The 23,985-nt window shown below is 29.2% G+C and overlaps 1 protein-coding gene and 1 long non-coding RNA gene across 4 annotated transcripts; one reads left to right on the top strand and one right to left on the bottom strand.

Moving 5' to 3' along the window:
- The first annotated feature begins 279 nt into the window (after positions 1-279).
- Positions 280-18,355, top strand: LOC130446666 (protein tweety). 3 transcript variants are annotated; one of them, XM_056783042.1, is made up of 10 exons: positions 280-364; positions 6,228-6,495; positions 6,555-6,790; positions 8,351-8,520; positions 8,580-8,843; positions 8,894-9,140; positions 9,199-9,423; positions 10,796-11,011; positions 13,454-13,645; positions 13,701-18,355. In XM_056783042.1, exons 2-9 carry the CDS (start codon positions 6,361-6,363, stop codon positions 13,638-13,640), a joined length of 1,680 nt encoding a protein of 559 aa, XP_056639020.1. In that variant the 5' UTR covers positions 280-364; positions 6,228-6,360; the 3' UTR covers positions 13,641-13,645; positions 13,701-18,355. The 3 variants fall into 3 exon arrangements, with proteins under 3 accessions (XP_056639020.1, XP_056639019.1, XP_056639021.1); XM_056783041.1 differs by having other exon boundaries at positions 283-364; positions 6,238-6,495; XM_056783043.1 differs by lacking the exon at positions 280-364 and adding an exon at positions 5,817-5,886 and having other exon boundaries at positions 6,238-6,495.
- On the bottom strand, positions 14,709-23,212 carry LOC130446667 (uncharacterized). The gene is made up of 2 exons (XR_008910175.1): positions 18,349-23,212; positions 14,709-15,546 (listed from the first exon to the last, which is right to left on the bottom strand). It is a non-coding gene; the product is annotated as an uncharacterized LOC130446667 (long non-coding RNA).
- Positions 23,213-23,985: the final 773 nt, after the last annotated feature.

Genomic DNA, 23,985 nt, shown 5'->3' with positions numbered 1-23,985 from the left:
TTGTCATTTAATAATTTAAAGCCCCGCTCGAAGTTAAATGAAATAAATGAATTGTGATTGGTTCACTTCACTTGCGTATCTAACAATTAATTATTCGTATATTTAAATCGTGAAAATAACAATGATTGTTTGGATAAAACTATTAAATTGATTTTTTTATCATTTTCATATCTTAATATTAAAATATATATGACTTATCAATGCAATACTTTTGAAGTATATATATAAAGGTTATTTAGACATGGTCTTCTAAAGCGCCATCTATATTGCTAGGAAACTAAATGTTTCTCCAGTTTTGTTTTATATCTTTAGTGGGTGGGTGTAGTTGTACCAGTTTTATGGATTACCAATAATTTTTTTAAAGGTAAATAGATTTCTATATAATTTTATTTGTTAAAATATCAAATTTATTATCTATAAATGGTTAAATAGCGGTATTTATATAATAAAACTAGTACTTTGTTTTATGAAATAAAAGAATTATTGACGTTTTGGCTTTGGAGTTTGTGTGAATGTTTTGCTTTGTAGACGTGATTGAAATATTATTTTGCTTAATACATATTCAAACAATTTTTTTATAACAATGCATTGTGCATATTTCCGAATTCGTTTTGATTGAAATCCAACAGTATGTAGTTTTTTAAATAATTCCTCATTCACATACTATTACGTATTCATTTGCTCCTTTTTATAAAATAGGGATTTTGATTTTTGTGTGTAAATTGCATTTTCAAAGAAATGACTAAGTGATGAATCAGATTAAGGAGAAATATATCGCCTGTTTGTTTATCGAATAAAGTAAATAATTTGTTGGATATATTTTGTCGTTTCTTTATAAAAAATTCGAATCGATTTTTTTAGTGAAATAGCAGTAAAAAAACTGCAAATTATTGTAAAACACAGAATAAATACTGTGATTTTGACACTAAAAATGTTGCGCTTGTTCACGCCTTATCCGGGGTTTTAGATTCTGTATTTGAATTGATTGACTGATATATTATAATATTTTTTTTTCTTCCGTTGTACAGTTTTAAATAAAAAATTAATAAATCTGGAAAAACTACTACAAGATAGCTTGTAATAGAAATAAAATTAATTTTAATAGTGAATATCATTGCTTTTAAATTTAATAATGACATAAAAACTGTTTAATTTTAATATCTTGAGAAACAAATATCCTTTAAGTCAGCTATTATTTATTCACTTTAGTCAGGGGGATCTAATTGAATCAACTTTAATTCTCATAAAGTTATTTTGTAATTTAATGCTTGTTAGAGGATTACAAACTGATCTTAAAGTAGAACAATCTTGATTTATTACTTGTTAGGTAAGTATGTGGACATAAACTTGAATATTATATTATAAGAAGTCTTAAATGATATGGGTTAGCAAATATTAAGTATACTAGAATCAAATTGCACCGAAATGTTTGTAAATGTGGAGTTTACTTCAAGAAAAAAAAAATAAATATATTTCATTTCTCTTTTCTTTCTTACGTACAAAATTCTTATTGTTTCCTAGTCAGAATTACAATTTCCTGTTTACTATATAGAAAATTTTCCACTAATTTTTATTCAAATGTTTTTAAAGTAATGTTTGATTATTTGTTTGAAATGTTTGAAATGCAGTAAATGTAACCTTCAATATAGGAAAACACCATAAACTTTTTCGTTTGTGTACTAGATCTAGATTTTGAGGTTATATTTTATCCCTGAACGAATACAAAAGCATTTATATATTTCTATTGAATTATTATTATTAAAATTATTCAACTGTTTTTAAGTAATAAATAGAATTTATAAACAAACTGCATATATTATAACAATTCACTTGAATAAATCGGAAAAATTCTTGGAATTATTTACGATCCGAATATCAAGATGGCTCTACTTTTGTGCAAGCCGATTGGTCGAAAGTGAATACTCCATTATTGTTATTGAAGGAAGTAATGCCCCTTGAATAATTTTGACGTTTTCAAATAAAGTAAATAACTTATTATTTTAAATTTTGCATCGAAAAAGATAAATTATTATATATAAACCCCTAGAAATAAGATAAGTAGTTAGTTATTTCGGTATATTTTAGCGAACTAATTGCCTGGGAATCATGTTGCAACCTTAATGTGAAAAGCTTTCACCTATTGATTTCGATAGACGAGAAATGTTTCATATTTCTTTCTTCATTTGTTGGTTTTTCGAGAAACTTTACTTGTTTATACTAATTTTTTGACCCCGGCTCGGGCACCCCTATTTTCGTCTAATTATAACCACCCCAACCCACGTCATTTGAATATTGAATTTCTTTTTCCATTCCTAGCGGAGATACTCCTTTCATTCTACAGGGTCAACAAAGATATATTTACATATAGGGTGAATATATTTCGGTATTTGTATTATAACATTATTTGAACGTATTATGTATAGAGTGGTGTTTCAAAAATTTCTGTACAAGGAAAATTATTTACAATAATTATTATTATGATTTTATTAATTACTTCGACAGTTTGAGATACGGCGAGTTGTGTACAATATATATAAACGATGAAAAATAATTTAATTTAATTAATAAAAGGGTGATACCGTACGTATTTAGCCAGATTTAGGTAATTTTCCAATAAAATATCTCTGTTTTACTAAGTTCGCAATCTATTTGATTGTGTAAAACCTGCGTTTAGACCCTAGAAGATTTAGAAAGAAAATTGTTCTTCCAAATCTCGAGGATGTACTTAATAAACAATAGATTTTAAATACCCCTGAAAAATATCAATACTTTCGTATCTGCCAGGCTTATAATCATAATCAAAACACGCCAATTTGGCATTTTTGAAGTTATACAATCCATTTATTGAGGTCCTAGATGTCCGAAATTGGTACTTCCGGTTTTATCAATAATCCGAACCGGAAATCAATCAGTCCAATTATTCGTTAAAGCGGAAATACCGATTTCCGATATATTAGACCTTGATAAATTGATTCTACCATTTAGAAAAGGCTGAATTAACGTGTTTTTATGATCATCTGCTGGTAAATACAGGCAATATTCGAAATTAATTGATTAAAGTTTGAATTACTACATCTTACACCGTTTTCAACAAATTTAACCCCCGTTAGATTATGTTTTGTACTCAAATTTGTTAAAAAATTTCCCAATGCCAGGTTTCCAAATTTATTTTATTATGTTTTTAATATTGTTTATATCTCGAAGCCGCTCCTGTCTAATTTATAATTTACTGAAAGTTTGGCAAGCGGCTAGGCCTAGGAAGATAAATCTTTTCAATGTAAGCCTAATTTAAACATGCCTTTTTGATGGTAATTTGATTCTTCGTTTTATTGAACAATTAAGATCTGTAGTTTTCTATCTGATATTTTATTATCTCAACAATTCACTCTCGTTTTTAAATACAAATGACGCATCGTTGCTGTTTACGATACCTAACAACTTCCGGTTTCAAGAAAGAAGAAGATTAATACATCACAATCTAACTATAGGCTGTTCTCTAAAAAGTCAAAAATAGCAGAAAAAAATGTATCAAAAACTAACTTTAATGTACAGTGAAACATTAAGAAGAGATAGATATTTCTGTAAAAAAATCTTATTTATACTTAGGTATGTGTATTTCAATAATTCAATTCAAAGGGTTAGTACACGTTAATTGACCACTTCCTAATTATATTTCGGGGCTTAAATCTTTCAATTACGTGTCAACAGGTTCTTATTCAACTTTTTTTTACATATAGTGAAGATCAAGATAAAAATGAGTATGAAAAACTTTCATTTTTGAGACAAATTAACAAGCATTACTTTGCTTTGTCTATTGTCGCTTGTAGAATGCTAAATCTAATGTTGGCTGGGATGCTGAGGAGCGCATGATTTTTAAAGAGGGGATACAATGTTGCCGTGTAGATATAAATAACTTCCCTAAAAATATAAAATACAAATTTTGAAAATAAGGGATTGTATGTATATATTTTATAAAAGATTTCAACTTGAGAATTATTGATGTCGTTGAACACACCTAGACAACCTTTAAAGGTTAAGAAAAGTGCACTAGAAATTAGAAATTTTCAAATTAAATATTTATTAAAACATTTCATAGTTATAAATTAAAATAATTAAAAAAATGTTCAATACAATTCAATTTGATTAATGAAAATAAACATGAATGTAATTAATGAATTACTGCATAACACAATAAAAACTGATTAAGTAATGGCGTGTAATTTGATTAAACGTAATTAGACTGATATCAATTTTATGAAAAAGATTTACGCAATTAAATTATGTTGTTTATCTTTTTGCCGACGGTTTCGTTTACAATTCAGCTTATAATTTTTCACGCGTTTTCTTCTAATCATTCTTTTCTGACGAAATATATGAATAAAAAATCTTTTTTATCAATTACTACTGTATGTAATAGATACCGCGATTATTTTTGACCTGTCTTTATGTTACTTTCCTTGTATTAATAATTTAAATAATTATCGTTCTTCGAAGCAAAAACATAGTATTTAGTATTTTTATTCCGTACGTAAAAGTTTGGCAACACTGAGAAAGACCTCATAGGTCAGGTGTTCGCTTAGCGTTGCCGACTCTACGTCTCTTCACGTAGACATACGTATTTTAGCAAACCTATTAATTTCAGTACTAGAATTTACGTATCAAATTGAAAAAGCATATTTTCCTTTACTTCCTAGACAGTTATAGGCTTACTTTTCTCACAAAGTGACTTTTAATAAACATATTTGAACATTTAATTTTATTCAGAATAATAGAATTTTACAAATACAGCGTCTCCTCAGAATCTCTAAATTTATATCAATTTTTTAAATAAATTGTATAACAAAATGCACATTTTATGAACCGTCACCTACTCCAACTTCTTTATTTCACTTGCAATTATTATTAACTACGCGATTTTCTGATGGAGGTTAAGTGTTTTTAAAATTTGAGTTGGCAACACTGTTTGCATGTTAAGCAGATGTTTCTATTCGAATTTCAATTCCAAATTACATGAAATTTGTACGACGTTGCCCGATTAGTGGTACCTACAAGAATAGCAAAAAAATCTGGTAAACTGTGGCTAACAATTAAAGAGGTTTTATTTTATTGTTAGTAAATATTAAATATCTCTATATACGACTCTGAAATAATACGTAACTTTTAATACATAATTTATTAGTTTTTATTAATGACTGTGATACAATCTTATTTACATAATTCCGTAATATTTATTAATAGACACGCACTCTTCCTTTCTTCGATGGTAAACAATGAAAATCATTAATACAAACAAACACGATGGTCACTATTCATGTGTTGAGTACAGCCAACACTTCAACGTAGTACAGACATGGTATATAATTATTTTTTTATGAATCTCTTAAGCTTATTATATTTTGAAACATATTTTAATATAATATGTGGCAGGGTTGTTTGTTGCCCGTCTTATCGGATACACGAAACGTAGTACAGTCAATGATAGGTGGTACATATTGGCAACGTGCACTAGTTGTTAATCTGGAAACCAATATTTTGTTTTTATTTCATTATTTAAGTATATTTTTTTCATATTAAAGTCTACAACCATAATTTTATTTGAGTCGTTAAGAGTACGACATTTTTATATAAAAAAATAATATGTATAATAAAGGATGGATCAATTATAAGGAGTAATGACCCTAAAATACAACAAACAGTTGACGTAACCTCAAATTTGTGTGTTTCGTCTATCAATTGGTTATTGAATATAATTATGTATTGTAATTTTTTAATTATTGTGTGATTTATGTGAGCGTCGTTACTCATTTTAGTACGTGACCGGCCGGCATGGCGCGTGCTAGTTCTCGCATTCGGTTTTACTAGTGCCCGATATAATCGATCTCAAACGTAGGTAGATGTGTATATAACAAAATGTTCTTGGCATCTTTGGAATACTTTTCGGCCACGCCCTCGTCCGGGATATCACGATGACTCTCACTTTCATCTCTTTTTATTACATTTTCATTGTGCGCCTTGTTTTCGTTTATACAGTGTGAAACGATCGAATTGAATCGATGTTAAATTTGATACATTTTTAAATTGAATTGTGAAATTCATTCAAAAAAATAAATAATGTAAGAAAGAATAGTTAGTCCAAAACCGTGTATATTTTAAATTGATTTTTATATCTTAAAGCATATTACGAATACATTATCATCAAGTTTTATTTATATTTTTGATGATTATAGTTTTTTACAGAACCATAATCAACATTGACAACCTCAATAGATAAAAAAATGGTGTGATAATACAAGAGACGATTTTTTTCGAAAGTATTGTAAGTTGTAGTGAAAAGAGGGGCCGCTCTCCATTTCGGAGGGCATGGGCATGCAATCGACCGAAGACTCGTACCGCTATCCCGAGATAGCACGCTATTTACACGCTTTGCCCCACGTTAACGTCAGTTTTCAATATGTCAATAGCTCGTTCGAGCCTAACAATCCCGTTTATCTTGAGGTAAATCAACGTTTTTAATAAAATCGTTGATTTTATTGCGAAAATTTTCGATTTTTCAGAGTTTGGGCATTCTCGGTTCGATTCCGGCTATATGGCTGATACTAACGTTATTTGTTTTGCTCATTTACTTGTTGACGAGATGTTGTGATCGAAAACCGAGAGCTTCGAAGTCGATAGCTGCGCTCAAAATCACTTTAGCCGTCGTATCGGTACTTTGTTGTGCCGGTATTGGTATAGGACTTTATGGTAATGACGATTTGCACAATGGGGTAGTTCAAACTCTCAATGAAGGAAAGTAAGTACATCCAATTCGCATTTTTTGTAATTACCTATAATTTTGTAAATAGAGTTAAACTTGGCAACATCGAATATCGTGGAATATGTATTTTATAATGATCTTTTCACGAAAATTCTAGACAGCTACAACTCAAAATTTATATTTATTTTTAAAATATTTATAATTTGACTAAACATTATTAATTACAATTACTTTTCATTTGTATTTCTTGTTAGTGCCGTTTTAACCGTAAAAACGTCGTGTTTATTTTTATATTCAATATATCTTTATCGGCCATATTTGATGAAGTAGTAACTAATATACTGCGTTCCGCTATGTACATCTGATGATTCTGTCTATTGGCATCGTTCGGCAAACCGCTTTATATCGATTCCACTGCTCGGTGTATACATTTTCGAACACTCCGAGTAATATTTCTTTGTTCCGAATCTTGAAAGAGGACTCTCAGTTTTGTATTGACTTTTGACATTTCAATTTGTATTTTTGTGCAAATTTTATTCGAAAGTTGTTTGGACTTATTATTGTGTATTGTTTTTGTATAGTCGTAAATTTTAATTACGTAAGCATTTCAGTATAAAAAATTAAATGTGAAATGAATTTCTTTTTTCCGTATAACATTACGAAAAATCATAAATAGAATACAAAAAAGAACTACAACAAACTTTATGTTGCTCAACATTAAGTCTATTCGGATGCCTTCTGTACAGATTGTCGTATAATATCATTTACATCTCACAACTTTGAGATAATCACTCATATTTAGGTTTTGTACTATACATAACATGCTTAAACATACTATAACAACCTTTTGGTTTCCTTACAATATCCCATCCTGTAATAAAGTCAAATGTACTGTCAATTTAATGTGATAGATACGTCAAGTACCTACCTTCAATCAATTTATACCCATTAAAAAATTTTCAAAATATTAGCAAATTGTTAACTGTCCATTTCGGTTTTTCTCTTATATCTGTCATTTTCAGCTAACCACTCTATGAATCATGAAAATTTTCCGTCGTACTAATTGGAAAGTCCGAGCTTATTTATCATTATGAAAATTATTTTTTATTTGAATACATCACGCAACCATTGTCCTAGTTGTTTATTATTCCATTATCAACATTAATAAACACCTTTTATTTGAATTAATTGTTGGCGTTAATTAATGTTTTATAATAAATTTGAAACTATTCGTTTTTTAAAAATCAAATACGATTCATGAAACATAACCTATAATTCGGAACAACGAGATTATATTGAGGCCGATTCATAAACAAGACTTCGTGAGCGGGTGACGTTGCCGTTTGACTTTCGTAGCAAATTCTAACACTTATTCATAAACAGAACTTCGTCGATTGTTTTGTTAATTTGTTCTAATCTGGATTAAAACGTTTAATTAGGAAAATTACCATTAAACTTCTGTATTTTTTTCTCTAGTAAAAAAATATTGAATGCGATTTGTGTGTAAACGCCTTTTTTCGATTCATGTCAATATTCTTATTAGTCGAAATAAGACCACTTTACACACTTGTTATATAAATAATTATTTATTTATAGACAAGTGGATATTTTAATATCTACTATACGTAATCAGACTGAGGTTATTGAAAGTCTGTTGAGGATACAAGCCGATAGACAAATAAAAGAAATATCGAATGTATACCAAGGGCATCACAAGGATAAAAATTTGTTCGACGAAGTCGACGGTTATTTCAAGAAAGTCATTAGTATGTATTTTATATATATGAATCGTCAAACTAGATAATTAATTTTTTAATATTTGCAGGTAATCGTAATGCAACAGCTAATGCAGCAAGAGATATCCGTTCTCCTTTAGTGGGAGTAAACCTATCGTCGACGATATCGATTGGAGAAAAATCAGAATCGATCCGATGGTTGTTGACAATGGGAATATTGAGCGTTTTGCTCATTCTGTGCGTGATTCTCCTAGTTGGTGTGGCCAGACATAACCGTTGTGCTCTTATAGCTTTTTCGGTGTGTGGTCTACTAGCAGTAATCGCTTCCTACATAATGGCCAGCGTTTATTTAGGTAAGATGAATATTATTTTTAATACAACCCCTATATATTCATATTTCCAGCTTCCAGTGTGGCGTTAAGTGATCTTTGCATGGCTCCGGATAAGTTTATCGAGGATCAAGCCAGTACGGAACTATCTAAAGAGATTCTCCGTCATTACACTAACTGCGAAAGAGCTAGAGCGAATCCTTTCACCCAAAGATTACGTGAAGCAAAAACGACCGTTGAAAATATGCGTTCGAATCTTACGGCGATGATAAAACCCGCAGAAAAATTGTTTCCGGATAAAAAGTTGGATATAAAATTCAGGTAATGGATATTCGAGTTTGATTTAACATGATTCTATTGGTTTTTTTTATGTTTTCAGTGCTCTAAGGAACGATATTAATTCGGTGGATAATAACATACATTCTTTGACAGCTTTGGTGGACTGTAGCACTTTGTATTTGCACTATTTGGGAGGAGTGAGGGCTCTTTGTTATGTTGGACTGCTCGGTTTGACTTTGATGCTGATATCTTCAGCTGTAGCCGGTTTTCTTTTGACTGTATTGGTTTGGGTCGATTCTCATACGTGGATCTATATAAGAAAGAAGTAAGTAGAATTTTTATTCAATTAAACTTGAATTTAGCGAAAATAAATTATATAAATATCCCATACCTGTCTTTACTACTCCTTTGGAATGTTTTCTTTGATTAGTTTCATCAAAATGTAAAAAAAATGTTGACCATCTGTATAAATATTCTAATGTTTTATTCATTTTTAATTTATTTAAACTGTTTTTCAAGGTGGGGTACATTTATACACACTGTTTCTTAATTACTTATTTAATTTATTTTTATACTTACACCAAACTATTTACTATTCACTGAACTAAATTATTCACTATTCACTAAACTTTTTTCTATTTACTTAACTATTTACTATTCACTAAACTAGTTACTGTTCACTAAACTATAATCTATAAGTCTTATTCGTAAACTTCTTCTTTTCTCTTCCATAATAGGACTACCGCCTGTTCCCTGTTCGATTCTTTCCTCATCCTAGCTCGAAGTTGACCTCTACTCCATGTTTTGATTGGAGATTTATCCCTTGCTGTTTTTACCAGTCTGTCGTCTATTTTCTTCCTAAACACTTACCTAATTGTAAAAATATTAATTTATTTAAATACATTATTTATTTGTCTACCATTATGATATTTACTGACTTAATAGTTAATAAACAAGCGACTATTTATACAAAAAGAATGTTTTCTCGATAATTCGGTTATAGAAATTAAACAGACAAAAATATTTACCTGGAAATTGATTCTATAAAAAAAATCGCCACTGTAAATAAGTGGTGAAAAATCAAATATCGAAGGTTTCCACTTATTATTATGAAGTTTTTATCTGGCGAAATAATCAAACAGGACCGGCTTCGCGGTACATGTTGTGGACGAGTTTGCAACAATATGAAATATTTTTAATCGATTCACCAGGAAACCTTGGAACTTCAATCTAGTGGACACTTTCTTGATATTAGTTGAGCTTTTCACAAATTATAATATCTTAGATTGATATATAATAGTATGAAATTGTTTCGCGGTATTTAAAGATAGCGATGGGTCTCTGGTACCACATTTTTGTCAAAAATATATGTCAAATGTCAACCTAATCATGTAATTTCTTCTCGAGGGAGAAAATAAGATCTTTTTTATATGGTATTTAATATATGTGTCAAATGTCAACCTGATCGTGTAATTTCCCCTTTTCACGAAACATTAGATCTTCTTTTTCATACGGTATATAAACAGGATGTCAAATGTCAACCTAATCATGTGATTTCTTCTCGATAGAACATAAGATCTTTTTTAGACGGTATATAAAATATGTGTCAAATGTCAACCTAATCGTGTAATTTCAACGCTATTAATTTAATTGAATCACTTATATTTTCTCAATGATTATTTATTTTTTGTTTACAGGAAAGACTACCAACAAGTGACAGAACACGATTCTTACCTTCCGCCACCTCAGGCCAGTCAAGCGATAGCGGCACGCACATTACAACGCAGCCAAGGGTCGTCATATCCACCTGATACTCCTCCACCTAGTTATACATCCGCTTTGCTGCTGCATAACAGATCATTGCATGTGAATGCAACAGCACCCCCGCAAGAGCATGAAGCCGATTTTCTATTGTATTAGTTTTTTTCTTTTTTTTTTATTTTCTACTTTTTTAAGCCGTCTGCCCGCCATATAATTCCCTCCAGATTTTTTTTCGAATACATTCGGATCCATTTTCTTTTTATTTCATTTTCGTGGAGACCGTGTATAAATTTTTTTTGGTATATTTCATTTTCGTGGACACCGTGTATAAATTTTTTTGGGTATATTTCATTGAAAAAAAACGCAAAAAGTAAAAAATAAAAAAAAATAATATTTAAAGTTATCATTTAAGAGCTAAATTTATTTATATTATTTTTTTGTATTTGAATCATTAGTCGATAGAAGTAAATCATTTTTGACTTTTTAGTTTTATTTAAACATTCCTAATCTTCTTCCTTGTTCTCAACTATTTTATTTTCTTCGATCTATAGGAAAACTATAATTTTCTGTTTTCATTCTTTTCTCAAAACTTCCATGGTTTCTGTAAGAATTTTTGATTGAAGTTTTAATTCCAAATTCCACTATTACGGTGGTTTTATCAATAATTTTTTTCACGAGGGGCGTGATGACCATATATGAAAAAAAAATAGGGAGTGAGTTACCAAAAAGCGTTATATGGTGGGCAAACTTTTATTATTAAATATATTTTACACCCTGTAGAATTGCATGTAAAATATTTTCGAAAACTAAATTTTCATGTCATGTAAACTTTCCGTTGTTGCCAGATTTTCTTACATGATATGGGGTGTAACTTGGCGTGTTTTACGTTATGTCCAATTTTTAGGTTATTTTCCACTTATTTTTGTCTATTTCTACTGTCAGTAGATGCAACTTTTAAATTCTTCCCTCAGTTTTGTTCATGGTGGAAATTTCTTTAAATTGTAGTACCAGTAGAATTAGTATAACAATGGATTATGTGAAAAATTTGTGGTTTTATAAAAGTTTACAATTCTGATACTGAAAAATTATATAATTCGAGAAATAGTTGAAAATGATACACAAATATGTTAGTAGTTGCTCACATCAGGTACTGAACTTTGAAAACGTCAAATAAAAAATTATTTCAAAATTTTGTTCATATTCAACTACTATTATGTATATTTAGAGCATCAATTTTCGTATATTTCTTACTTGACTCGTATTATAAGACTTTTTCTGTATTTTTTAGCGATAAACAAAATGAAGCCTAGTTGACGCGCACTAGACGTTCATAAATGTCATAAGATAATTCAGTTAGTTGAGAAATTGTAATAACCAACTTTTAACGCGCTAACGTCAAAAACATAACTTCACTTTTCTATTGTAGTTTGTAGTTGCAGACACTGATTCAACAATTGGTTAGATTCAAGAAAATTAAAATTTGGCAAAATATAGGGAATGATTTCCTGATTTGAAAATTAACTTTCTGATCTAATCGACAATCAGGTTTTTTTATTGATTGTTTTGTTGATTTTAAAAGTGGATCATATAATTCATTCATTCTTGTATGTTCATCTGGATTTATTTCATATCGCTGTGACAAATGTACATTACAAATATATTAAAATCGTTGGATCATCGAATTTCTTTATACACATGCCATTTTAAGGTTATGTTTACTAGCGAATCAGCGTCATATTCACATTCATTGTGTCTACCGCATTATACCTTCAAATAATTGTCTATTGTGACTTTTTATTGCTCTATTTGTAGTAGGTTACCTCTTTTGCTTTATTCCATTACAATTTTCCACATTATAATATTTTTATTTCTTTACTGTGTATTGTGCCTTTTTATTGACTAATTTCTTGTCGATTCTCTACTCAACTCTATTACATGACCCTTTCTTCTTTTCTTATGACTATTGAATAATATTTTTACTTCAGCATTGTTTATTATAAGTACTTCTTCGTTTATTATAGATATTGAACAATCTTTTTATTTTTTCTTTGTCGTTGGGCCTTTTTATCGCCTGATTTCATGTATATCCCCCTGCTAGGCCCAATCAAATGACTCTATCTTCATTTATTATAACTATTGATCAATATTTTAACTTCAGCTTTGTCTAATGCGACCATTTCTTCATTTATTATGATTATTGAGCAATATTTTCACTTTGTCGCTGACTACTGCATCATTTTATTACTCCATTTGTTATATATTTTCCCTTTGCCTCAGTTACATGATCTTTTTTTCATTTATTGTGATTACTGAACAGTTTTTTCACTTTTACGTTATCTATTGTGAGTAATTCTTCATTTATTATGGATATTGCACAATATTTTGACATTTATGCCTTTTTATTGTTATAACTGTTGTTATTTAACCGATTAACCTTTTTCTTTAGTATATCTTTTACTCACCCATTTTTTCCGATATTTGAAAATTATTTGGAGAAAATCAGTTTTTAGGATTGTTTTGTTTTTCTTTTATAAAACCTACAAATTATTTTATAAAAAAATGAAATAAATGGAATTTAATGATTTTTCTTACAGAGATGGATGCGATATGCGTCCCTCGGAACACCACAGGAACAGTGCCCATATGTCTCACCTTCGGGGACACACATTGGGTAGATTACCCTCCCACCATCACGAACCAGTACTCCCTGGACCAAACAACGGAAAGTACGCGACTTTAAGCAAACAGTGCAAGACGTTAGAAAGTTCAGATTTCTACTGAGACAGGTTCGATATAAATTATTTTTCTTCAATATCCTTATTAACTCCCCTTTCTAACCAGGTCTGCCTGCAAGGACTTCCCAAGCTTCAAAGGTTTTAAGTTATCGAATCAGCAACAACAGAACGTTCCCCAACATCCCGACAACCAGCGAACGGCCAATATACAAAAATACAGTTCGCTAGGTCGTCGACCTCTACCACAAACACCGGACGAGAAGGCCAGGAAACAACCGCCAGTACCGAGGGTACCACCCACGATCTCCCAAAGCGTAGAAACACCCCTGAATCCGGCGAACTTTAGGTCTCTACAGAGAGGCGCGTGGCAGGACGCCCCCAGTTCCTTCCAGCCCAACGTGCAATTTAGATCGTTGCAAAGGACAACAGGCGCCCAATTTAGACCGGCCAAAGTTCAGGATCAAACACAGGGCGAGGTGTTGTACGCCAATAGCGAAAGTGAACGTCAATTGTATGCTGTTACCGAATTGTAAGTTTTTCGTTTCTTCTTGGGAAATGCAGGCAGAGTGACAATAGTTGTTTTTTTATTATTATTTCGAGATTTGTTATTTTTTTCGCTTCATTCATCGTCGTATATATTTCGAAACATTCATTTCATATTTTGGGGTTATTATAAATGGAATTTCATTTATAATTTTGATTTCTTCCTGTATAGTGAGCAGTTTGATAAAATAATATTTTTTGTTCTGCTCGATTTCTATCGACTAAACAAAATTAAAAATAAATCAATTTATTAGTTACATCTTGTTAATTAGACAATAATTTTTGTTACTTTTTGATAGTAGAAAGAATTATTTCAATGTTTTTTTTTTATTCTATACTCATAGTTAAACCGATAAATTTTAACATACGATGTATTTTCTTGCCACTTACAACTTCACTAAACACTAATTTATATTTTAAATGCACTATTCACTATCCAATTCTCTGTTCGTTATTCAAGTTGTCTTAATAACTACTGGGAGTTCTAGGGAGAGAAAAAGAAGCTCTCTGGGATAATTTTATTCGATTGGGACATTTTTATGTGGGATATATATGATTCTAAAAAGGAAAATTTTTCTTTTGATGAACTGGGTTATCTTATGATAGTAGAAAAAATTATTTAAATGCATTTTTATTCTACACTCTTGGTCAAACCGATAAATTTGAACATACGGTGTATTTTCTTGCCACTCACAACTTCACTAAACACTAATTTATATTTTAAATGCACTAGTCACTATACAATTCACTGTTAGCGATTCGAGTTATCCTAGTAACTACTGGGAACTCTTGGGGAGAGAAAAAGTTCGTTGCGGTGATTTTGTTAAGGGAGATTGGGATATTTTTATACAGGGTGATTTTTTATATTGGAATGGTTTCATTTAGTGCATTGCTGTACAAACTGTCTAGTCGTCGAGTATTTATATGATTAAGTTTTTTGATTCATGTAAAAAACGTTTTATGATATTCTATTAGACAGGGGCGGATTTCAAGTACGTTGTTTTATAAATATATGAAGGTAATTTATATATAGCGAATTTATTTAAAACAATTATGAAAATTTTCAAAAAAAATAACTTATTTTTTTATTTGTAGGACAAATTTCATTTTTTGACATTAATTATTAAAATAGGATTATTTACATAAATGGAATTTTATTTATTATGCCCTGCAGAGAAATTGAAATGAATGTTTTATATTTAAGACAATTATTTTTGAGATAAAATAGTAATAAAAGTGTATGATAGATTTTTATTTGGAAATATGGTTCAATAAAATGAAAATTCAAATTAAAATTCTAAATACGAACCTGTATTTTAAATTTGGAGGATTTATAGGTGAAAATGTTGAATTTCCTTTAGATAGAAAATTATTTCTTTTTGAAAATTTATAAATTGTTGAAACATTTCCTGAAATTAATTAGAATATTCATTTTAATGGACTAATTATGTATGATAACTTTTTCTTATACAGTGTGTTTGATGGACTTATGCAAACCTTTTAGAAATTTATAAATGATATGATTTTGACTCTATGCGTATAAAGTATCATATTTTGTCATTTTTTCCAAAACATCTGCTTCAATATACTTTTCGTTCAACTATGGCCTACGAAAGGTAATTATAACAACAATACATTCTCCTTGGTGGATCTATTTCTAATCCCACTCTTTTCATATGGATAAACGAAAATCTCAGGCCTAATTAATGTTATCTTCTTCTTTAACCAACCTTATGGTCCTTTTGGAATCAGGGCCTTCTTAACAATCATACAGAACACACTGTTTATGCTGCTACTACACCGACACTCACAATTACACTGTCTGACTGTTTCGGCAACCAAATCATCTTCAGAGATTACCTTATATTTTATTACTATTTGTATGTTGAATTATGAAGTTTGAGAAGCCCGTTGAACAAAAATGACACAATATTTAAAAGAAAACTTATAATTAAGAATATTTCCTATAAATAGATTCAAATTTATATTTTTTATCAGTTCCGGAAAGGTTTGCATCGACCCATCAAACCAACCGTTCGAAAAAGATCATTTTTTGTACAGAACCAGTGTATATTGCAAAATATTTTAAATCTATAGACTAAATGTTAAAACTTTATACGCTGATTGTAGAAATTAGTCATTGTAACTCGATGTAATCTCATTAAAAGGTAAATAGAGCGATCTAAATCTAGTTATTAAAAAAAATAATCCAAAATAATTGTGTAATTGAACTAAGTTCATTTTTTCCAAAAAAAAAAATAGGTACTATCCTCATCTCCCTGTATAAATCAAAACTTTTGCATCTTGATCGCTCTAAAATAATTTAAGTACAACACAAAAAGCAAAATAATTTCAATAATTAAGAAATGTTAAGACTTAATTTTTTAAGGTGCCTAGGCCTGTTTATAATTATGACGTATAAGTAGAATTTAAAAAAAATCTCGATTTTGAAAAAAAAAACTAAGATAAGGACAGATACAAATTTTATTCTATTAATTTCGTTTCAAATAATTTTTTTTCGCTGCGTATATTCAATGCTCAATAATAATTTTAATTATTTCCATATACAGGATGTTTTTTTATATAATACTATTGATATGGAATAAAGGCCTCAATTATGTATTAACACGTAATTATTAGTATTATTATGTTTCAGTCTCGGACCACCCTTGAACCAATTTAGTTCCCATCCTAAAAATCAATTTCGTTCGTATACAAAACTATTTCAGCACAATTTGATTGATACATATTAATACTTTATGAATATCCTGTATATTTATTTGGAAATTATAAAAAAATCGTAACGTTACCAACTCAAAAGCATTCCATATAAAAATTATAGACTGGTTCCTATTTCGAATAAGTTTATTTACCGGTTTCAAATGGAACATATACCTGAACATATACCGGTCGAGCAATTTCTATTATTACCAAAAATTACCACTTTTTATAAATATACATTTTATACACTTTTTCTAATTGTGATTTTTTATTATCTTAGTTTTAAAAAATTGTAATTAACACTCTCTAATTGACAAATGAGATTAACTGACATTAGATTTGATGAATACCCATATAATCATTGTAATTGTCACTGTTTATTGTTCAGAATACGAATAATATACTATACATTAGTCTTTGATTGAATTTTTGAATTGCTCTGTATATTTTTATGCCGAATTTATATCAAGTTTCAGCTATCAAGTTCACTAACATCGATTTCGATGAGTATTGGTTCATCCCGTATATTTTAATAGGCCCTTATAATGAATTAAAGCTGCTATATCATGAATGTCAGTGTAGGAACGTTTCAAAACAAAATTTCGAAGAAATCAAATGAAAAATGATTAATTTGTGAGTATACTGAAATTTTGGGTTACTTTGTATGTTTTTATTCTAAATTTTTCTGAATTTATATGAAGTTTTGGTTATCAAGTTCACTAACATCTCTTTTGATGAGTTCGTCCTGTATATTTTAACAGGCCCTTATAATGAATTAAAGCTGCTATATCATGAATGTCAGTGTAGGGAAAGTCTCACAACAGAATTTCAAAGAAATCTAATGAAAAATGATTAATTTGTGAATATACTAAAATTTTGGGTTACTCTGTATGTTTTTAGTCAGAAATTGCCTTTTCACATAAAATTCCAACTATCAGTTTAACTAGTATCGATTTTCATATATATCCTGTATATTTCAACCAGTCCCTATGAAGATTTTTCTTTGACTTATACAGGTTTTCTTATACTTTCCATTCAATATAGATTTCGATGATTGTTTCCTCACCCTGTAAGCTTTATTAACTTCTGCTGGATTAACATAAGCACTGGGTATGTTTTAACTGTTTTAAAATTTGAAAAAAAAATCGTTTATATCCAAAACTTCGTCTTTCAACTGCCATTTTGACTTCTTTTTTGATAACTGTGGAGGTAGAATATAAACAGGAAACGTATTCTAGACATTTTTATTTCTGGGTAAAATACCATACATAATTTCATTGCCGTGTAACAAAAACAAAGTTTATTGCGGAAAATGTACGTAAAAAAGATTTTTCACACAAAAATTTCAAGGAAATGAAAAAAGGAACATGTGAGGCAATGTAAGGATTTATTTGCGGTAAAAACATGTATTTTAACCACATCTATGTTTCTAAAGGATTAATTAGTTTTAAATTCAATGAACTAATGGAAAATAATCATATTTAACTTACATTTTTCACAATATTGGTACTTTTTCGTTTTGATGGATACACAGGTTTTTTGAACTACTAGTTTTTTAGCGAGAAAAAAAACGTTATCACAAAAAATACTTATAAAAATGGAAAAAAGTTATTATTACACAAATATTAATAAAAACGGGAAAAAAGATATCACAAAAAGTACTAATAAAAATACAGCAATACATAGAAAATAGTGACAATCAAATTATTGACATAATCTAAATAAACGACTTGAATGGCCTTTGATATATTAGCAAACCAGTAAACAAAAGAAGAGTTCCAGTGGCGTACCATAGATATAAAAGAAATGGTATCACATCTATGGGTCTTACAGAATATAAAAATTAATCTAAATTAAAATTTATTTTTTTTAATACTGCACGTATAAAAATAATAATCTTTTCATGGTGAAGAATAAAGCGTTTAACAAAAAAAATTTTTGGTAACATCGTGACGTAATACCAATGGCACTATTGACGTGTAACGATTATTGATATTAATATCGATTTAAATTGTTATTAAGAATTTTATGGTTTATCTGAGCAATAAACATATAAATTCCGGTATTATTTGGGTTCTTTCTATTATATTTTATAATATATAAATAGAGCAAGTTGTGAATATTTATAAGTACTGATAATTTGCAAACGTTGCTCAAAGTTCTCAACTGTGGATATGCTGAATACTAAATCTATATGTAAATAAATAATATTGTCGCACAAAATATCCGTTATTTCCAATAATTCAGAGAATAATTGAAAAAATCGGTTTTGAAAACTATAAATATGATGAAAACTATAAACTATGATAATATATAATAAAAAAAATAAAAACTTCATTTCATATATATGATGTTTCAATTCTTTCTGTCAAATTTTGACGTATAATAAAATCAAAATCCAATCTCTTTTTTTCTTCTAATTTTGACACACCAGTGAATTGACATTTCATATGGTCAAAATGCCTATGAAGCTATTTTTATATTTAGTACGTTGTTGAAGAACTAGACAATAACGTAAATTGACGTACAGGAGTATATTTGGCACTTTGAATCGTATGCGCAGATACAGGACTTAACCTAGAACGTTTTATTGATAATAACGATCAGAGTTTTGTGTTTGCGCATAGGTAATCGAGTAGATTGCAGATAAATGGAAGATGTTTACTTCTATTTTTGACTTTTCATATAGTAAAAATGCCCTTAAAGTTCTTTTTTTATCATCCCACATACTTTTTTACATTAAACAAAATCGCTTCATCTCATTCTATATTTCTGATGATGTTGGAGGACATAAACTAATAGTTAGGAGTACGTTTGTTACTTTGAATCATATACGCATGCCCAGAACGTTCTATTAATGATCGCAACTATCAGTTCACGTGCGTTTGCGCGTAGCTAATAGAGTGAGAAGGAAATATGCTTTCCTTACTAATTTTTTCATATTCTCTATAAACGTGCCATGTTATTTATTTTTTTAATGGAAGTTTTGTGCGACTTAATGACCAATAATTTTTTTTTAATATTTACAGAGTTTCTTTTAGACCAAGCGTAGCTTCGGTTGGGTTTATAGAATTATTGTAGTAGATTAAGTCAATCTAATTATCAATTTTTAAAAAAATAAATTGTACTATGAACAATATTTACGTTAGGGTTAATCGATTTGGGTTAGTTACCAACTTTTCGTAAAAGTTATCGTACAATTTAATTTTTTAATAAAAAAAACTACGTCATTCACAGTTGTAAATTTTTTACCATTCCTCTTGTCGCGTAGGAATAAACTGCCAAAGAATATTTAATTACTAATTTGATGTTAACAATGATAATTAATGTAAAATATAGGCCGGTAGGATTTACGTATCCAGGAGCTTTTTAAATTTTTTTTTGGAAAATATGCGTGTAATTTTATATATTATAATAGATTTTACTAACACACGTATAAAAATATTATTTTTTTATCCTAATTTGAGCTCCTTAATCTTACCAATTATATTTTCTCCCATTTCCTTTATGAAATCCCTTTTCCACCCCACTGGTAACATTTTTACAATGGAAAGTTTTCCTGAAAGGTCGTTTCAGCTGTCTACGAATCTAATTTTGTTATTTTTTTCATTACATATTTAAAATCGCAATTTAGAACATATTTTCTGACTTTTGACATGAATTTTTTTGTAAAAAAATTTTTTCAAAACCAATGGGGTCTAAAAATTTCTAAAGATTTCAAAATATGAGAAAGTTCCATCACAATTTCAGTATCTCAATGCTTACAACCCTATATTGACAATTTTCAGAAACCTCTAGAATTCAATTTGTTTATTTATTGAAAATTTGACATGGTTATTGAAATAATATGTAAAACCTTCCCTCCGCGATACCCAGCCCCAAAATTAATTTAAATATAGGGTTGTAAACACAAATTCCACTTAATATCAGCGTAGAATCCATCGAAGTTGGTAGAAATGGCGTGGCCATTTATAAAACTAAGTTACACGACTTTCTGTACCAATTTGTGAAAAACTTTATCATATAATTTTTTGAAAATTTTGACATATTTCAATAAAATTGTTTTTTGAAAACATTGGGATCTTAAAAATGCCTGAAACTTCCTAAATATTGAAAACTTTTCTATATTATTATGTTCACAACCCCATTTTTTTCCAATGATAGTGGATTCTACTTATAAAATAGGGGTGTTTCTGCTGACATTTATTAGAACCTAAAAATATCACCAAACTATTTACTTCAATTACTTATTGAAAATTTGACATTGTTATTGAAATAATATGTAAAACCTTTCCTCCGCAATATCCACCCCCAAAATTAATGTAAATATAGGGTTGTAAGCACAAATTCCACTTATGTCACTTATACTGAGTAACTGAGTTACATGACTATTTTTGACATGGTTATCGAAATAAAATATAAAACCCCCTCTCGGCGATATCCAGGGACCAAATCTTACTCACTACCCCCATAAATTAATTTCAGATATAGGGTTTTAAGCACAAATTACACTTATTTTCAGCGTGGAACCCACTGCAGTTGAGAAAAATTGCGTTTTCTTTTAAAAAACTGGATCACACGATTTTTGTCACCAATTTCTGAGCACCCTGTATAATTTATTGTGGAAAAATGCTGATGATTTTTGTCTAGTTTCTATTCGTTTCCTGAGACATTAATAAATAAATAAATAAATAAAAGTTGGAATTCACTTCGGGTTTAAATACAAATCGTAGTCGACTGAAATGAGTTGCATAAAAATAGGAATCAATTCAGCCTATTGTGAAATACCCTGTATATTTACTGCTAATATGTTTTTTCTATCAAAAAAATACATTATTCAGACAACATGTTCAATTCTTATGTTTTGGACTCGATAATAGAAAATTGAATAGGAAAAAGGAGATAAAATTAAAAAGGAACCAAAAAAATACTAAAATTGGTGAAAGTTTCAATACAGAATAGAAAAACTAACTTCATTTTTACTGTCTTCTTGTCCATAACTTTTCTAACTTGATCTCTCTATAGATAATCAACTGCTTTCTATTCCTTAAACTGTTTTTATTATTCTTCAATGGATAAAATGATGTTTAAAAGGAGAAACTGGAGGAAAACAATTTTAAGAAATGAGAAGAATAAGCTGAAGCTAATCAGGGGAACCTACTAATACTACTACCACGGCCCTCAAAGAGCCTTGGCCTCGTCCACTACATTCCTCCAAACATCACGTCTCCACCACCTCACAACTAATTACCAAAGATCCTCTTCGATATCATCCAGCCATCTTGACTTCTGTTATAAATGCTTTTGCCCAAAATTTCTTTGAGGTTTATCATGTTATTTGCTGGATTTATAATTTTCAATTTTATTGGCTTTGTGAGGAGTTGCTGCTTGAAGAAGTGTCAAATTTCCTCCCAAAAACACTGCTTTAATGGTACCGGCAGAGAAATAAGCAAATAAATAGTCATTAAAAGATTGGACGATTACAAATCCAACTTTAAAATCTTTCAAATGCTTGTATTTGTGTTTTGGTGTAGAAACTAGTTGTTAAAACCAATCTCCATATTGGAAACTGATAGAAAACGAACAAGAGTTTGACTAAAACTCTTTCCATGTGGTAAATAAGGGTCAATTTCAACTAAAGTTATAAGTTTGTTCTTATATCTTTGAGCTCTCATCGGGTTATCACCTTACAACCTTAAAAGGTATCCAATCACTTTTGATAAACTCATTATCAAAATTTAAAGGCAACAGTGAAAACTAATGTCTAAAAAACTAGCGTAATTCAAACATAAAACAAGAAGTTTACTAAATTCTCTATATTACTTGCAGACTCGCGAAAAAACTGCAAAAATACTCAGTTTCTGCTGTATTAGAAACACAAAAATTGATTTAAAAAGTATCTATGGATATACCATAAAACAAATTTCACTATTGAATAAAAAACTAAAAGAAGTAACGTTTTTATACAATAATCCATTGTTTACCCCTCCTAACGTAAATCAGATTATTTGGGCAATTTCCATTAAAATTAAAAAGCTCTGTATATTAGTTGCGATTCATCCAAAATTAGAGTTTTCTACGTATTAATGTGTTTCGATACATAGCTAAATTAATAATTGTCTGTAGTAATTCGTCGTTTATTCTGATAGCTTTCTACATCGATACAGGCCTGTACGAAATCATAGTTTATTCTATTTTATATCATCTAAATTTTTTTATCTAAGAAAATATATGTACATGTGTATTGTGATGTTTTCACTTTTAATATTACACACATCTTTCTTAATTATTTATTTGTATTTTCTAACTGAATATGAGCCATTGTAAAATATTTTATTCATTATAGTCATTTCGAAAAAATGAGTTTTTTTAATTACCAACAGCCTATCCGATTTAAGTTATCATATATTATTTTTAAAAGTTTACTTACAAAGAAACAAAAATTCCAATAACTTTTTAGTACTTCAAAATCGGTAATTTACACGGTTTCTTTACTAAAATTTAAGTTTGGCAATTTTGACATTTGTATGATCATTGCAGCCACTAAACGAAATCTAAATTTCCCGAGTGTGAACTACATTCATTGAATAGAAAAAATAAACAAAAGTTGTCATGATGATGATTTGAACCAAATTCATTTTTACAAAAAAAATTAAATTGAATAATTCAACTCAACTTTATTTCGAAGTTAAGTACATTACGTCGCAGTATTAAGTGATAAATATTATTCAAAATACGATATTACCTTATTATATTTTAGTGTTAAATACAACGTGGCAATGATGTACAACATCTGTCATATTATATTTGAAAAAATAATAGTTGAGTCGTTTATAACTTTCTTTCATAAACTTAAAAATAATAATAATAAATATAAATACCAGTTATATTGATACTTAATGTTTAATCGACAAAATTTCTTCAGTATATAAGGAATAAATAGAGCGCTTTGTGACTATTAGACACAACCACAGATAAAGTGTGCAACTGATGTATAGTAAAAGTACCGTGTAATATTTCCAATTATTTAAGCGTGTGAAGTACAATTAACAAAAGTACCCGCGTGTGTTATTTTTATAGAATTATTAAAAATAATGCTAAAACAGGACAAAAAAAATGTTTATTTA

Source organism: Diorhabda sublineata, chromosome 7, assembly GCF_026230105.1.
Source record: "Diorhabda sublineata isolate icDioSubl1.1 chromosome 7, icDioSubl1.1, whole genome shotgun sequence".
Classification (NCBI taxonomy): domain Eukaryota; kingdom Metazoa; phylum Arthropoda; class Insecta; order Coleoptera; family Chrysomelidae; genus Diorhabda; species Diorhabda sublineata.
The sequence above is the reverse complement of the archived record's forward strand: the minus strand, read 5'-3'. Positions and strand labels throughout refer to the sequence as shown.